Source organism: Aulonocara stuartgranti (assembly GCF_965226115.1).
Source record: "Aulonocara stuartgranti genome assembly, chromosome: 9".
NCBI lineage: Eukaryota > Metazoa > Chordata > Actinopteri > Cichliformes > Cichlidae > Aulonocara > Aulonocara stuartgranti.
Window position 1 is genome coordinate 25,922,109 of NC_138960.1, and position 18,393 is coordinate 25,940,501.

At 40.3% G+C, this 18,393-nt stretch overlaps 1 protein-coding gene across 5 annotated transcripts; it reads right to left on the reverse strand.

Annotated features, from left to right (window-relative positions):
* Nucleotides 1-3,325: 3,325 nt before the first annotated feature.
* mybl1 (v-myb avian myeloblastosis viral oncogene homolog-like 1) lies at nt 3,326-13,607 on the reverse strand. Of its 5 annotated transcripts, none has more exons than XM_082547439.1 (16): nt 13,178-13,607; nt 10,778-10,877; nt 10,501-10,572; nt 10,286-10,378; nt 9,359-9,579; nt 9,079-9,271; nt 8,302-8,376; nt 7,898-8,008; nt 6,893-7,132; nt 6,408-6,782; nt 6,176-6,315; nt 5,978-6,092; nt 5,778-5,894; nt 5,584-5,688; nt 5,240-5,449; nt 3,326-5,135 (listed from the first exon to the last, which is right to left on the reverse strand). In XM_082547439.1, exons 1-16 carry the CDS (start codon nt 13,198-13,200, stop codon nt 5,010-5,012), a joined length of 2,316 nt encoding a protein of 771 aa, XP_082403565.1. In that variant the 5' UTR covers nt 13,201-13,607; the 3' UTR covers nt 3,326-5,009. The 5 variants fall into 5 exon arrangements, with proteins under 5 accessions (XP_082403565.1, XP_082403564.1, XP_082403563.1 ...); XM_082547438.1 differs by having other exon boundaries at nt 5,240-5,434; nt 6,408-6,800; XM_082547437.1 differs by having other exon boundaries at nt 6,408-6,800.
* Between the last annotated feature and the right edge of the window lie 4,786 nt (nt 13,608-18,393).

Sequence of the window (18,393 nt, forward strand, 5' to 3'; positions counted from 1 at the left end):
CTTTCGGCTCATAGTGCGGGTCACGCAATAACAAAAGGCCCTCTTGTACCAGAATGAAAGCAAAGGAGGACAGATTGATTAAGTGGACATGGCGTGCATGTGGCGCTCGTGTGTTTATGTGTACATTGTTTGCATGCATGCGCACTGCCGCTCCTTCAGCATAAGGCAAGTCGTCACATTCTCCCTCCATTTGGGGGGCAATTGAGTGAATGGGCCTGTAAAACCAACAGCCCAAAGGACAAAGGAGCTCAGGGGCATTAAGTCATGGGTGAGTGGGCCCCTTTAGGGCCAGCAGCTGACCCTGTGGAGAGGCCTCTTGTTCTGGTGGAGGGGGCTCGTGTCCCTGGACCCCAGGCCAAGTTGACAGCATCCCAACGTATACATACACACATGACAGAGAGGTCATCTTCAAACCACTCCATGAGTTGTCACACCCAGCCTTCACCTGCTTAGATGTCCACGCTGCATGTGAGGAAAAATTAGAGTGCATGATTAAAGGTGGAATATTTCAATTTCCACTTTCACCATTTAAAAAGACAAAGAAAAAGCTTTCAGTGGCGTTAGTTTTTGGCAAGACGTCAGAGTGTCGCCATGCCCGCTGTGAACGTGTCAGAAAAACTAAGCGATCATCAGAAATCTTTATTATGCAGAAAACAGCATGTAACGTATACTAATTTGCACAAAGGCATTTTGGCAGTTGATGGCAAGTGAAAATGCAAACACAAGAAAGTCAGAATACCTTTAAAATTATCCAACAAATGCATTTATTTAGCCAAATTAAGTACATGGTTACAAAGACAGCTGGCAGGATTTCTATGGTACCTCGATTATGGTTTCAACTGAAAATGCTATATAGTATAACTCAAGTGTTACATGTGTGATTCTCCTGTAAATGAAAGCAAAGTCCAGCATCTTGTGTACTGCTCATGCATAACTACAATAGTATATGACAGCTGCTACTATCCTGTACTTATATGTACTTAATGCCCTTGCAACCTATGATGTTACAATGTCATTAACACACAAACAGATTATCTTGGTTTTAACAAATGGAATGTACAAACCAACACACAGAACATACGACACAAATATATACAGATTAGACAGATCTCAGCCACCCGATCCAAATATACAGTAAACATCTTACAAAGTTGTTTAGTCTGTTTTTAGCGTTGTGTACCATATTCTTCTGATCTTTCCACCTGATTTCCCTGACAAGATTCCCTTCTTATTCTCACTCAAATACTTAATGCAGGATAATCCAGATTATAGCCATTACTGGATCCACTAAAGCAGATGATACAAGAAAAAAAATACATGTAGCTATAGTGTTACTTCACCAGATTATGGAGCTTTTTTTAAAGGATGGTTCGAGAGTGCATTTGTTCTTGTCCATAAGGTGAAATGAGTGAGCAGAGAAACATGTGACATCTCACTCAAGGGTAGTTCAGCAGGATACAAGGAGACAATGGCTGCAGCAGAGATCGTATCTGGATCTTGTACAGATGTTAATAAAAACAGAATGCAATGATTTGCAAACATTTTAAGCCCTATATTTAGTTTAAAATGTCACAAAGATAACAAGACAAAAAAATGTAAATAGAAAGATTTGCACTTATTTTGAACTTGATGCCAACAAGGTGTTTCAAACCAGCTTAAATACTAATACTACATTAGAAAGGTTCATTGTAGTGACTATAGTGACCAAGGCAAATTAGGGAGGCATCCTTCACTTAGTGAGACTGTGTGGGCTAATAGTTCAGTAATAAATGTGATGTCTCCAGAGGACATCAGTGAAGCTGACACTGAAACTAAAATGAAACATCTGACAACCATTTTCAGTGAACGGCTTCTTGCAGTTGCCCACAGTGTATGTAATAAAAAATGGCATTCAAAGTAAGAATAGAAAAAAAATTAATCTAACAATATCCAGAAATACAGCTGCCTGGGCCAAGCTCATTTAAAACGGACTTGGATGAAGGGAAAAACTGTCCTGTGGTCTGACCAATCACAATCTGTAATTCATCTCTGACATCGTGGACAATGTGTTGTCCGGGCTAAAAAGGGAGACGGATCAATCAACTTGTTATGAGTGTCCAGCTCAAAAAGCCAGATGATATTCGGTTGCATTGTGCACACTGCACGGCTAATATGCGTTTTAATGCTTGGTGATATTGCTCCAAAGAAAGAGGTGAAGAAAGCAGGTGCTAAACTGTCCAGCCCAGCGTTCGGACATGTCATAAAGAAATTAAAAATATGACAAAGAGGACTAGGAGCTGGTGACCACTAAAATCTAAAAATGGGAAAACATTTTGCTTTCAGACTAGTGCACCTGCCTTCCTCATAGTGTTAAAAAAGCAGTAGTCAGTGGTAAACAAGCCCTTGTTTTCACCTTATTTGAAACATATTACTGGCATCAGTATCAAAACATAACATCCAACGACATCTTTGCACTGTTTACAATTAAATATAGGGTTTTAGCAACATATTGCATTCTGCACAGCAGCCCAGCATTTTAGGAGACAGAATTGTAATAACATATGTATTGACCAATATGTATTTTGTGTTTTAGCTCAAAGCCATCTGTCTAAAAATACAAGGTTTTTACGTAGTGCATTTTAAATACACCTTTTGCAGCAAAACAGGAGAAAAGAACATGTGTAAATAAAGCAGCATGATCTTAACATCAGCATTCAAACATGAATGAGCAAACATGAGCAAACATAAGGAAACACCCATCTAACACATACACACACGAAAAAAGGTAAGAACTGGAACTACATTATGAGAATGAACATTTACATTTAAACAAAGAGGAAAAAAAGTGCAATTAGTCTATGATTAGAGGTCAGAAATGGAGTCCCGCTACCTACATACATCCTATCTATATTTTACAAAATCACACGTACAACTATGCAAAGGTTATTTGCTAGCTCTCGCCTAATCAGGAGAAGAAATTAACATTAAATCAGTTGCAGTGCTTGTTCTTCTAACTTGGAGAAATAAAAAACTGAATGGTTGCCCAATCCTAATTTTGAAAGAAAAAAAGACAATATAATTTCTCAATAATTTCTCTTAAATGTTTTCTTTTAGAAATAAATAAATTAGTAGACATTAAATAAATAAAACCTACAGCCCTCACATAAAACCTAAATCCTTCTCCAACAAAATGCTTGTTGCTGAGCACTAATGATACGAACGTCTGACCAAAACAATGGCGGCCATTCATTCCCTAATAGAGAACTGCTTTAGAGCAAGTGAGAGTTTTTAGGCTGTTTTGGCAGCAAGATTAAACTTCTTCGAAACTCACGGTGTCCGATTTATATTAATATCTAAGCCTTAGAGCTGTCAGATAATAAATAAAACAAACAAAAATAAACATTAAGGTACCCTTCCATTTTTGAGGTTCTTTCACATGTACATTGCAATGAAATACATTCAACCGATGTCTCCACCGACTCTATGGCCTTGGAAAGGAAACGCTGTGTTATAAAAGGAATAAAATAATAATAAAAAAAATACCATCACAAGTGCTATCCAGTTTGCCCTCGAAAATACTGCTCCTTTCTCAGCAGCAAAGTCAACTCAATAGTGCAATACTGACAGCTTCCTATTTCCATCCTAAAAACTTCACATGGAGTCCGATTGGCATTCCTCCTTAACATAACACTGCTGTCACAAAAAACATGTAAGTGCATTTTTTTTCTCATTTAAAAATCAATAGTAACATTACACACTCACCAGCCACTTTGTTAGGTACACCTTCCTAATATGGGATTAGACCCTCTTTTGGCTTCAGAACTGTCTTAATTCTTCATGGCGCAGATTCAACGAGGTGCTGGAAACTTTCCTGAGTGATTTTGATCCTTATTGACATGATAGCATCACATAGTTGCTGCAGATTTTCAGCTACATCCCAAAGGTGACTGGATCTGATGGGGTCTGTTGTCTGTGGATCCCATTTGAGTACAGGAAGGCAGGATGGATGCATGATTTCATGTCGTTTACTCCAAATTCTGACCCTACCATCTGAATATTGAGACTCGTCAGACCAGGCAAGATTTTTCCAATCTTTTTTGTACAGTTTCAGGGAGCCTGTGTGAATTAAAGCCTCAGTTTCCTGTTATTAGCTGACAGGAGTGGCATCTGGTATGGTCTTCTGCTGCTGTAGCCCCTCAGCTACATCAGAGGTGCTCTTCTGCATATTTTGGTTATTTGAGTTACTTTTGCCTTCAGTCTGGCCATTTTTACCCATTTTGAATTTTGTATCTGTAAAACCTAGAGAAGGTAGTGATGGAAAATCCCAGCAGATCAGCAATTTCTGAGCACCAACAACCATGCTGTGTTCAGTCACTTAAATCACCTTTCTTCCTCACTCTCACGCTCGGTGTAAACTTCACATCATATGATCAACTTGACCATATGATATGCCTTGCGTTAATGAGCGGTCGAGCAGATATACCCAATAAAGTGGCCAGTGAATGAAGTCTGTACTGCGTCAGTTTACAACCCATGGCGTGATTTCATTGTACACGGGTGTCGGTAAAAAGCTACAAATGCTGCACATACGTGTTTTTTTTATCTGCTAACAGCAGTGGGACAGTTTAGTAAAAACATGCAGGAGGAGATAAACAATGAGTAGCGCTACATCTTATAATGTCTTTCATGTCTTTAAACAATATATTAATAATATACAACTCAGAAGCAGCCGCTGCTGGTGATACACACTATTTCTGCAGCCTACTCTATGTGCAGGTTGATTAAAAGAAAAAGCCTTTTTGTATGTGTACAAAACTGCTCATGACTGCTGGCAAACAGAGAACACTTTGGGCAGTTACCTCAAAATGCGTTGAGAACAAAACCTCTGTATGGACGTCACTGGCAGTGCACTTCTGCTTCAGAAGAAAAATAAAACAATTTGTCTTCACTGGATTGTCTCTTACAAGATTCAGTGGAGGTTTTAGTTGTCGGACAGATGTAGTGCTGCCTGCGTAGTCGAGGGGACGGCTTTAAAGCACAAGCGCCCTTGAGACAGAGGTGGACGGTGGGTAGGGATTCAGGTACTGACGAGCCTGTTCTGTCATGATCAGTTGGTCCTGCGTCTTTCCATAAACCACTGCTTCCCACTCACTCACCTGCACAGAAGGTGATCAGTGGTTACTGTGATTGTCTGTTTCTACCCTTTTCACAGCATTAACTACACATTGACATTAATGACAGTTGTTTTGTTTCGTCATACCTGTGCAGTGTTGTGTTTTGTTGCTTTGTTAGAGGTCGGAAGCTTCTTCGTCCGAGGGCTAGTAAAGTGTTGAGTATGAACGGCGACTCCTAATGAGAGCTCATCTTTCCCAGAAGTCACAGAATGGCCACACTCGTCTCTCTCGGAGATCGGAGAAACCAATGAAGAGCTTGTCAGTAGACCTTCATCTGACACCTGCAACATGGCATTCTTTGAATGGTGCAGGTTTTAAGAAAGCAGTAGATTAAGAGTAATAGTAATTACATGGTATTTATAAAAATACTTTTACTTGGAAAGGGCTCCAGGACCTGAAGCTGATTTGAAGTGTGGTCAGAGAGGCTTACCTGTGCATCGTCGAGCTGGTCTTGGAAAAGTTCAGTATTAATGCTTTCTTTGCCCCAAGGGTCCAGGACAAGAGACTTGCGCACTTTTCTAGCTGGGCCATCCATCTAATTTTGAAGCATCAAAATGAAATAAAATTATTTCTTAGTTTTTTGATGAGGTGTTGAGGTCATGAAGGTTGTATTTCGTGACTTACGTTATGTTTCCACACTCTGTAATCTGGCTGTAAGTCTGCTCTGTTGAAGATGTCTGTTCCGGTCTCTTGCTTTAGAACTTCTCGAATGTCTTCTTCGAGAAAGGCCAAAGGCTGTGGCTGCAAAACAAAAATGGATGAGTATAACCACAAAAAAGGCAGCAATATGTTCACCTGCTTGCACCAGAATTTGGCAAATTTACCTCTCTCTTTAGTGGCCCGTGCATTTTCTCCTGGGCAGCCAAAGCATTTTTGAAAGGAGTGGGTGTCCTCGGAGTTGGAGTCATGACTGTTTTGCAGAATTTAGGAGTCCTGGAACTACATATTTGTAATTGTGATTACACTAGTTTTCTGCAAGCAAAAAGATCTTCTGATATACTGCTTACAGCCGATTCATTTACCCATCATTCTCTTTCTGGTGTTTAGGTGTGGTATCTTTTTGAAGGGGTGTGTTGAGCAGACACCTCTGACCGCACACAGGAGTTGAGGTGAGGGCGGGGTTTTCCAGATTGAGATGCTCTGGCACTGATATGTTGCAGAACTGAGGAGAATGAAGACATGGCATATTAGTCAAATCACTGCATCAGCTGTAATGGGAAGATGTTCTCTGAAGTAAATTATTAAGATAATTACTCGTGACGGGGTAAATGGCAGTGTCTTTATAGGTGTTTTCTTGGGAGAATTTGAAATATTTTCCAAGAAGGAAGAGCAAGTCTTGTCACACAAAGGAGATGGTTCCCCCCTCTCTCTTCTCCTCTTCCTCCCAGTGGAAGCCTGGGTGGGTTTGGATGAGTTAATGGGAGTCAGGGATGTAAGATCTCCCACACCAAATGGAGCACAGTTCCTGTCTTGGCCTAAGTCGGTAGTGGCAGCGTTGACTGGGTAATTCACTGAATTGTACATGGTGCTCTCTTGCAAGATAGTGCTATAGGCTGCCTGGTTGTGCCTGGACGGCGTCGCCGTCTCTGACAAATCAAAACTGGCCACTTCGTTCCATGCGACAGGATCCTGCAGAGCAAAACACATCTACAGTAGATCTTTAATACATTCACAATATTTGGCCAACAAATTTACACAGAGTTATGTTTGTTCTGTGTTCATCTCCATTTGTTACTCACTGAATCAATAAGCTCCATGGTCTCTGCAAATTCTGGTATGGTCTGCAGGGTGGACAGCACTGTGCTGGCCTCTACAGCCAGGAACTTGCTGGGCGAGACAGGAAGCGTTGCTGGAGCTCCCTGCGGGATCTCAGGGCCCTCCCAGGGTCTTCTCTCTGCTTGTTCTTCCAGGCTACTGCTACTCGTGGTTAGCGTGTCATCTGACACACTGTCTGGCCATGCTGGGTACTGCTCCAAACTCTGAGATAGAGGGCAGCAGGGGACGGGTGGGGGTTAAAGACACTGCTGTTAGATCTTTGGCTCGTGCAGCAGGATGGTGTCTGATCTGATGGGTTTGGCAGATGTGGTGTAAAATTATTGCTAATTTGCACGAGTTTGGAAATTATGTGTAGGAAATGGTGGGAAAAAATTGTACAGTATAAAGTCGCTCACTGAAAAGAATAAATGTGAATGAAGTATGAAAACAGTCAGTGCAGACAGAATAGAGACTGAGAATGCTTTAGTCAGAACCAAACTGCGGGCTAAGTGTGGGTATGGTAGGATGGCAGGGAGTGAGGGCTGGAGGGGATGAGGGGGCGGGATCAAGTTTAAAACTAAAATAATGGGCGAGGTGAGGGGTGGGAGCTAGGGGGACTACCAAGCACAGCTTCAGGCCAGTCTGAGTAAGTGGCGAGAAGGGGAAAGTAGTTACTATTGCAACACTACAGCAAACAGGCTACAGACACGCATACATGCCCTCATTCTTGTTTTAGAATATATACACTGCAAAAAGTTCATTAATGAAGGCCAGTTAGAATCAAATGCCAGGATTTTGGACTTAAATAAACTTTTCGATATCAATATATTGTTTTTTCAGATTATGTAACTCGCTGTTTATTTCACTTTGACGCGAAGACATATTTAATATAAATATGAGCCTTTTTACAGTGTATGTACTGTAAGCTATTAACACACGCAGGCTATGCTGACTAAGAATGCTAACACACATTCAGTGTGTGTTCTTACACATGAACCTCTGCACTGCACTTGTTGGTGGACTTCACTCTCTGCTGACATAAGCAGCAGTTCAAGCTCCTTAATTCTTTGCTCTCTGTCAGGATCATCCAGGCAGGATGGCTGGAATAAACAAACATCACGGAGGAAGAGGAGGCGAAAGGAAAAGAGGAAAGAGTTACGAGAGTTAAGAAAATCAGGAAAACAAGACATAAACATAAAAACACTGCAACAACAGCACTGACATCGCACACCCTTTCAGCTGTATTTTGTGTTAGGAGAAAAAACAGGACGTTCAAGTTTTTGATTTGAGCTCCAGAGTTAGCAATCACAAGTACAACTACAGAAAGACCAGAAAATAAAGAAGTCAGACATTTTCCCCACTAGCATGCAAAGAAACCTTATAAAAGACTCACTGATATGAAGCTTGAATTTTCAGGAAGACTGTCCATCATGTGCCCACCATGAGGCTCAAATGGAAAACCACCCGTCTGCAAACAGAGCATTACACTTAGCTCAAATAGCGCCAAATCACAACAGCAGTCACCTCATTGTGCTTTATATTGTAAGGTAAAGATCATAATAATACAGAGAAAACACAAACAATAACATGTCTCTTTATGAGCAAGCACTTGGCAACAGTGGGAAGGAAAAGCTCCTTTTTAACAGGAAGAACATCTGGCAGATCCAGACTCAGGGAGGGGCGGCCATCTGCCGTGACAGGTTGAGGGTGAGGGGAGGAAACAGGACAAAAGACACACTGTTGAAGTGCAGTGGTGTATAAACACATAAAGGGGAAGGTGAGTGAAGAAGAAACAGTGCATCATAGGAAGCCTGCAGCAGCCTAAGTCTTTTTCAGCATAACTAAAGGAGGATTCAGGGTCACCTGATCCAGACCTAACGATATGCTTTATCAAAAAGGAAAGTTTTAAGCCTGATTTTAAAAGTAGAGATGTCTGCCGAATCCAAACTGGGAGCTGGTTCCACAGGAAAGAGGCCTGAAAGCTGAAGGCTCTGCCTCTCATTCTACTTTTAAATATCACAAGCCCACAGTCTGAGAATGAAGAGATCGATTGGGGTGATACGGTACTATGAGTTTTTTACAGTTAAATGGGCCCTGATTATAAATGTTGTGTTTGAGGTGAAGCATGTTTTAAGTAAGAGGACAAATGAAACAAAGACTGAGGATGGACCTGGTTTGATGCTGTCATAGCCACAGGGCTGCGGTCACAGTGCTGGGGCTCTGTTGGAGTTGCAGGACACTGCCTGTTGTGGCGTCTCTTCCCATTAGCAGAGGAAGTCTTGCAGCCATCTTGCAGGTACCCCTCATGCTCCACTTTTCTCTTCATGGTGGAATTCCAGTGGTTCTTGATGGAGTTGTCCGTTCTGTTAGGGGATAGCATTGCTAGTGTGACTCACTTACATTACTTAGACAGGAAGCACAAACAGACAGTGTGTGACGCACTACACTACCGTCCAGGAAGAAGCTTAGAGATCTCAGCCCAGCGGTTGCCAAGGCGTTTGTGGGCTTCATAGATGATTCGATCCTCTTCCTGAGTCCATGAAGACTTCTTAACTTCTGGGTTGAGGTGGTTGTGCCAGCGTTCACGGCACTGCTTTCCGATTCTTCCCTGGAGGTGCTTCGCAATCACTGACCAGCGCTTGGGACCATATTTATGTACGAGGTCAATAACCTGCATAAACACCACCACGTGGAGGATATTCAGTAGAAGCACAAGTAAATAAATTCATGGATTTATGAATGAATGGGGTAGGGCCCTAATTAATTCTGCCACTCTATAAACTTGTTCAAAGAGTTCAGATTTCTAAGAGAAGCAGTGCTGTTTAGAAACCTTCACTATAGCAACAGCAGAGCTTGTTTGGCTCTTTCCATGGAGGCTGAGAAATGTTGTGATGTCACTTTTGGCAGGCTAAGCTATAATTGTAAGATCTGTGTTTTTGTTATGATTCCAACATTTCGGAGGAATGACACACCATTCATGACATTCTTGAACAACAGTGATCCATTTAAGGAATGCATCGCTGGTCTAACAGCAGGAAAAGGTCTTCAAGCTTTGCTTTGTAGGAAAAAAAACTAATTAAAAAAGCGGCTGGCTGCTAAACCTCTTACTTGAAGAGACTGTTTTATTACGAATGACGTAGTGGAGAATTTACTTTAGAAAAAAATGAAAAAAAAAACCTTCTTGGCGGGAAGTAAGCATGCACATGTGCACAGCCTGGTTATTCTGAAGCTAAAGGGTACATTACATATTGTGGCACTTGTCTTTGTATTGTGTGTTTTCAACCTGTCTAAACTGCTCTCTCCCCTCTCTGCCATATCATTTACCCATTTTGTCACCAATGTTTCTGCACAAAATAGGGATTCAGAGCTCGTCTTACCTTTTGATCCTCCTCCTTTGTCCATGGTCCTTTCACTAGCTCTGGATTGAGCACCTTCTGCCACCGGTGCTGACACTGGCCATCTGTCCTCCCCTGTGATAGAGATACACAAAGAGCAACACCTCATTACAGTAGTAACTGAAAGAGATAAACCAATATGGTGTAAAGTAGTAACATTTTTGTTTAATGAAATTACACAATTGAAATGTGCTTACTGGAAAAAGGGTAGCTATTAATTTCCAGGAGTCTGTTCCGTGCTGCTCAACAAGCTTTTTCAGCTTTTCATCCTGAAGAAAAAGAGAGATGGAAAAAAAGCAAATGGTACAGAGCGCGTGTAAGGCATCTTGTTCAGCATTTTCACATAAACACTGTTATACAGTTACCCTTAAAGATGTTTGCGAGGAGATAAAAGCAGAACGTAACATGCAATGCCTCAAGTTAAATCTTTCCAACAAATTCCCAGCTCAGATGTCAGATCTCTGATAAACTTACCTCATCTCGTGACCACTTTACTTTGCACAGTGTCTTTTTATCTTTGCTCTTCTCTTTACTCTCTGGATCTGTGGACTGCAGCTCTTCATCCTCATCATTGCTAAAATATACAAGGCAGTAAAAGAAGAGCACATTTAGACCACAAATGGAGCCCAAGACTGAGGTATGAGGTCAGTGCCTGTAAGCTAATATATTAGACATCAATACATGGACACCAAAGCTGTAAAAAGAAATTACTTGAGAATGGTGTAAGAAGCTTAACTATTACTACAGGATGAAGGCTCAGTGTAATTAAACGGTCTTGTGACCAAGTAGATTTGCCTACTCTTTGCTTTAACTTCATCTGAAAGAAATAAAATCCCTGTTAAAAGAATTAGACTTTAGCAGTGAGTTATGCCAAGCTTTTTAGGGGCAGGATTGAGGAAAAGCAGCAGCATGTACCAAAAGCTGACCACAACTCTTTTGATGTCATAGCAAAATAAATAAACAAATACATTAATAAAAGACAAATAAAAGCAAAACTAAAAGCATCAGTGGGCAATAAACAAGCCTTTGACACATCATATCAAAACTGAAAGCAATGTGTTCTTCGTGTATTGCACAACACTGACTCTGGACATTTTAGCTAACCAAACAAATGAATCAATGAGTTCGTTGATGCGGGGATCTCAGTGTGACTGCATTAGGTCACAGGTCTTGAAGATGTAAAGACAGAAATAACATGTCAATTATAATTATGCACAATAAAGAACACAAAATAGAACTACTGATAATATAAAATGTCAGCACACTGCATTTCAAAATTTTTGCATGCAAAAACCTGCTGCTGGGCACTAAAGTCTTTGCAGTATGGGAGCAGACTTTAATAAATGGAGGAGAAATTAAATTCCTGAACAGCCAGGCTTGTTGTCCTGTAGGAGACCTCTACAACCAAACATGCACACACAGGGGGTTGGGGAGTGCTCTCTTGAGGTCTTGTATGAAAATGTGGATGAAAGGTCTTCCTTAGAGTGGAAACTTTAGTATACCAATTGAATTTTGGTATGGCCTGATTCCCTCACAAGAGGCAAGAGAAGTTTGCTGAAAAGGAAGGAGGGGCCTAAGGTGACTGGAGGAAAGGAGGGGTCTGCATCAACAGGCTCTTTCACTACCAGAGCTTTATAAGTGTGTGTGTGTGTGTGTGTGTCTTGATGAGGTGGAAGAGGTGTACTGGGGTGTGGTTAGGGGACTGGCAAAGCCGTAACGGTCCAGTTCAAAAAAGTTTTTTAAAAAAAAGGGGGTATACTTGCATAACCTCCTGGCATTTATTCACTTTGAAACTGAAGAATATAAAACTATAATTCTAGGTGGCAAGTATAAGAAGCACCATATTTATATTCAGTGTTTAATCCATTAGGAATACATCACCTGTCATAAGCAATGAATATGAAATAATAACTCTGAGTTGTTCTAATTGGATAGAGGACTTTCTCTAAAATAAAATGTAACAAGCGTCACCAAATAGTGTACTGATCTACATCCAGTGTTCAAACAATCATGTTGCTGTTGAAGTTTATCCATATCTTAGAACATAATGAAAAATGCCCTTTATAGAGGCTAACAGACCAAGGTTACAATTTTAAGGTTTCCTATTTTCCAAAGTCTAAAGGTAGCAGTCCAAACGATGCACGGGGCAGTACTATACTGTTCAAATATTCATACTTACTGGGATGGACTGAGAAAATGTGTAGTACTTTTAGCTTAAGCGATGACTATAATGTCTGATTAACAAAACTGATTGATATGAATAATTTTTAAACTAATTAACCCACATTTTTCACATGGTATACTTATACAGTCTAGAAGCTTTTTCTTCCATTGCCAGAAACCCAAGAGACTTAATGCAAAAATCTGTAATGTATAATTAGAGGACACATGCTATCTGATGTGGAGTTTTTTTAGTCTGTGGTTGTTTTTATTTTAAATATTCAGAAAAAGTGAATCTGAGCAGTAAAGATGCATTAATCTGGCTGATTTGTCATTGTCTAGTAATGCGTTTTCAAGGATGATGCTGTTACATAACAGCTGTGTGAAACTGGCTTCACATTCACAGAACATTATTTTGAATGCGAAACTTTCAGAAGCATTGCCACCCATTCAAATTAATGCACGTTTCAGGTTGTTTAAGCTATATCTGAAACGTGGATTTTACACTGTCTATACTTTTCATCGGGGTATGTTATTAACTATAGGTGTTATTCATTAACTACTTATTCATAAATCCCATAGGCAGACCTTATTACAGTGCAAGTGTGCAGGTGCACTTGCAGTATAAGCTGTTTATATGAGGCACGTCGTATTAACTGTACACAGGTGCATTGTGTCACGGGAACTGAATAATGAAACACTGCTGGCACCCACCTGCGTGATTTCACGTTGTCCATGACAGCTGGTAGGAGGACTGAAATTCTTCGTAGATGAACCTGTGCTTGGCAGCTCCCTAAAATCCCTCTTTAATAGATGTGTATCCATAGAAAGCGTTGACAGTCATTGCAGGTTTCTTCGGGATCTGGCTAGCAGCGAGCTAACTAAAAGCACAGTTTATAACATATACTTTCTCCGTACAAGTCATATTCACATCTTCCCAGAGAAAGGCGTTGCTATGTCCTCTTCAGATAAAGGCTGTCTTCAAATGCGGACTCGTAACATAAAAACTCGCTATGAAACTGAAGGTGGGCTACTTTTATTACTCGCCGTCCGGGCTGTTTCTATCATAATCTTTCTCTTCTGTACTTCTGTTTGGCGTTATGATTTTTGTCCATCCCGCCGATTCTCGCGCCCAGCCCTCTGCACAGGCGGCCTCGCCCCCGATTGGTCAGAAACGGGGCCGTGACGAGAGGAGTCGGTTCTCGAAACTGATAGGTCAAAAACGAGGACACACTCGCAAGTGATTGGTTAAGAATTTGCAAGCAGTTCTTTCATTGGTTGAGAATCTCAGGAGGCGAATGTTATAGCAGACAACAGTGTTGTCACCTCTTTCAGCAAAATGGGTCTTTTCATTATGACTGTAGTGGCTCAAAGTGGGTTTCGGGACTTTCTGGGGGCCCTTTGGGGACTTTCAGAGGGTTCTGAGGCACACAGCGCGAAAAATCGCACAATGAAAGCGCAAAAGGCTGCATCATCTGCGCCTTTGTGCCATCGTATACCTTCAGGTGAATGCATTTGCGCTGATGTGATGCATTACTATGGTATATTTATTATTATAATTTGCATCTTATATAAGGACAGCAGCAAAACAGTACCATAAAAATTGGCTTTCCACGAGCAGCTCTAAAAACGGTGTTTTGCTGGCATCTTGTGGACAAAACTTAGGATATCGACATACTGCTTGCAGATTTCACTCATATAAAATATAATTAACCTCTTCATATGGGGTTTATTTCAGTGATATGACAATAGTGACATTTCTGTGTTTGTGCAATATGAAAATATTACAACATTTACTGTCACTACCCGTCCGCAGTCCCATACATACTGTTTTTATTATTCATTAAGTATGCCATTTTTATGTAATGTTTTTTTTTTTACTTAAGTACAGTGTAAAATATTTTTTTAGAAAGAGAATGTGGTCAAATGAAATTGGCTTGGTACCAGGCACATTTTTCTTAAGGGATCGAGCGCCTGAAACACGGACAGTTTGTTGATATTGTAAAAAAAATAAAAAAAATACAGCCACATGGGGCCGTTTTAAAAACGCACTCCCCTGTTGCGCATGTCCCTAATGGTATGCCCCCCCGTACACCCACGTTTCCCTGCCTGAATGCCACTCCCGTTTTATTTTTTCTCCAAGTTTCAGGCAGGCTCTATCATGTTCGTCCATGGGAGGCCGCTGTTAAATATGATTTATTTGAATAAATAACACTTTGATTTTAAATATTTTAGCTGCATCTTATTCAGAATTATTGCTTCGTATTTACTGAGGGTGAAGAATCATTATTTGGCTGTACCAATCTTTCATATCAGCTCTGAAAATATGGTGTTCTCGCTGTAATGTTGCTCTTTACTAGGCTTATTCTGATTTTTACTGTTGCAGTACAAAAAATATGGTTTTCAGCTACAAAGAAAGAGAAGAGTTTAAAACATACTTTTTAAACATATTTATCAATTATTTATATTTAGCAACACAGAGATGCTGCCTCGGGAGATTTTCAGTCAAAACGTAACTGTCCAAAGGGTTCCTTTGTCGCCACCTAGTGGCTAGTGGTATTTACTGCAAACCAGATTACCCATGAATACTGTTATTACCGATTTTCGTCGCAAACATGCACTTGCTTTATAATCAGCATTTGTTTTATTTTCCCATTTCCCATCTTCTCTGGCCTAGAAGCTTCATATTCAACATCCTTTGTCCATTATCCCGTTTAAAGAGACATAACTTACATTCTTTTCTCTCAGCAGTCTGATTTTCCTCTATTCTCTTAATGATCATCACTATACCCCAGCATGCCTTTTTTATAGATCATCTATTAATCATCTACTTTTCTGACGCCCTCTCTGATCTAAATTCTGCTTTGATCTGTATTACATGTATAGTTGTTGTACTGTACTTGTTGCAATATCTGGATTTTCTGAAGATTTCAATTACAAAAGTGGACTTCCAATGATAAGCATGATGAATAAGCATGTGAGACGCAAAGGACAAAGGATGAAATGAATTTAACATTAAACAGCAGGTCAGAGGTGGCTTCAGTTTTCCTCAAGCTTATACTGTGGAGGAAAATGTCCAATTATGTTCTTAAATTCTATGTCAGGGGCTTTAATTAGCAGTCACTGAGCAAGAGCAATCTTCATCATCCTCACTGCAGCAATTTTTCGTGTGACAAGTCAGACAGGGAAGCAGATGTTGCCTTGCTACGGTACATTACAAAACAACACAGGATTCAGAAACATGTTTCTATGTTTGACTTCATATTTGATTTCCAGGCTTGTTCTGTTCCGTGTGTTTTCGGGCCCTGACCTCAGAAAACCACAGAGAGGCGTGGACCAGCCTGCTGCTGTTCTTCCACTGATCTTTACCAAGGTGCTAAAGATCAGTGATGAAATGACAGGAAGTCAAAACACCCACTGATGCTTTGTGAGTGACCTTTGTGCACACAGACAAGTCAGTCTGAGACCGTTATGTGTTACATGAACTTTTAGTATTGAAGAAACAAAATTAAACCAGCTGAAATAATTTTTTACTATTTTATATGTGTGCACATGTTCTGTTATGCAAACAGCATAAACATAATACAGAGGAGGAAAAACAAAACTGGTTTCCTGATTTGTAGATGTTAGGTTTTCTAAACTTATGTTGCAAAAGATTCTGCACAACTTTTTGTACAATACATCATCTGGCTTTCTAATCAGGATTAGTTAAGTTTTTGAACTTAATTTGAAATGCTGAATCGCTGAATTAGAGTTGCAGATGCTAGCTGTTTAATGTTTATTAATTATCAGCCAGGACAACATCATAGGAAATTCTTTATCATTTAATAACGAATGATATAAAATGTGTTTGTTCATCCACAAAATTTCACCATTACATTATAGACAGAAACAGTTGCTGTACATCTTCTTGCATCCATCCTCCTGTCACAGCCTGTGCTTTACAGAGTCTGGTGTCTCTGTAGCAACCGTGTCCACAGTGACATACTTATACCAGAGCAGAGCCCGACAAACTTTACTCCACTTCACTACCAGGCCTTCTGAAGATCCATCACACGTTTGTTTAGGCAAATGGAACATTGGGAACGTTTCTCCAAGTGGTGAAGATAGATGCATGAAGGGCATCTACTCTTAGGAACTGTTGTCCATTTTTGTGAACATCCCTTGCCATCCATCCCCAAAGGTTCTCAGTTGGATTAAGATCAGGGGAAGATGCAGAATGGTCCAAAAGAGTGAAGAGTGAAAGATTGTCCTGGAAGAAGTCCGTTGTCCTGCAGTCATTGTGCACTGTAGCGTTGTCCTGTTTAAAAACCCAGTCTTTACCACACAGACAAGGGCCCTAAGTCATGAGGGATGCTTTCTGCAACATCTGGACATAGCCAGCGGCCATTTGACGTCCCTGCACCTCCTGAAGCTCCATTGTTCCACTGAAGGAAAAAGTACCCCAAACCCATATGGTGCCCCCCCACTGTGGCACGTAGAAAAACTCTCGGGTGGCATCTGTTTGTCATGCCAGTAACGTTGGAAACCATCAGGACCATCAAGGTTACATTTTTTCTCATCAGGGTATAAAACGTTCTTCCACCTTTCAGTGTCCCATGTTTGGTGCACTCTTGCAAAGTCCAAACGGTCAGTTCTGTGGTGTTCAAGGCGACGAGGCCTTTGAAGATGCTGTCTGATGGTTATGGGGCTGCAGTCAGCACCAGTAACGGCCTTAATTTGGGTCGAGGATCATCCAGTGTCTTGACGGATAGCCATTTGGATCCTCTGGCTCACTGCTGGTAAAATTTGGGGGGGTCTTCCACTTGACTTTTGTTGGTCTGTAATCCTCAGCAGTGATGCCGCGCTTCAAGTGCTTATGCAGTTCAACAACCCGACCATGCTCAAAAAGGGAGCGATTTTTTTTGCCTTTACCATCAGAACGCCATGGCAGTGTGACTACCTGACAGAAAATGACAGTGAATCCACATTTGTGCCCAGATTTGGCCTTTTAAAAGCATGTGGTCTTAAATTTTTGATCAGCTGTAAAACAGCCTGTTTCAGTTTAAGTGTTGTTCCCAATAAATTGCATGCTCAAAAAAATGTTTTGTCTCACCCCCACTTTTTCTTGTGGCATGTTGAAGCTCTACTTGGAACTTGTTAAGATCTAACTATGCAAAATATGATTTTTTTTTAAAGATTATTTATTTATTTTGCCATTTTTCATGTCGAAATGTACAAATATATGATTGTGGGATTTGTATAGAGTATCACATAAATGTTGTCAAGCACACACATTACAATCATTGAAGTATTATAATATTATTGATTTTATTTCTTTTTATTATTTCTTTTAATTTTGCGTTACTTTTGTCAATTTGTGGCATAGGCCCACAAACTGAAAACTATTCACACTCATACAGATACAGTTTTGGTTACTATCAAGATGACTTAAAGGACAGCCGATTTCAGCAACAACAAAAAAACTTTTTAAAAAAGTAAAAACTATTTACTTCTCACTTTAGCTATTAAATATATGTAAATATTCAGTCAAAATGTAGATGTCAAACTTTTCTTTTTAAAATATTTACATTTAATGTTGGCTTAGCTCTTCAGATTTGTTGTGGAGAGCACTACTGGGGCCTTTCTCTTGTATCAGCTCTGTCAGGTCTGACCTGGACTACAGTGTGTTTAGGTGTTGACCACAAAAGGTCAGACACAAAAGCACTGAAAGTTTAAATCACACTTTTTTGTTAAAAAGGATATTACCACATTTATGAAGCACTATATTAAATAATATGAACTAACAAAATATTAATAATTGCATTATTATTAAATGATTCATAATTGAAATAATTCATCGTGGATACTTCATAGTTGCTGGCCTTCAACTGTCTGAATACTGTTATGATTGTTGGGTTTCTGTTGCCTTCTTTCCTGTTGGTGGCGCT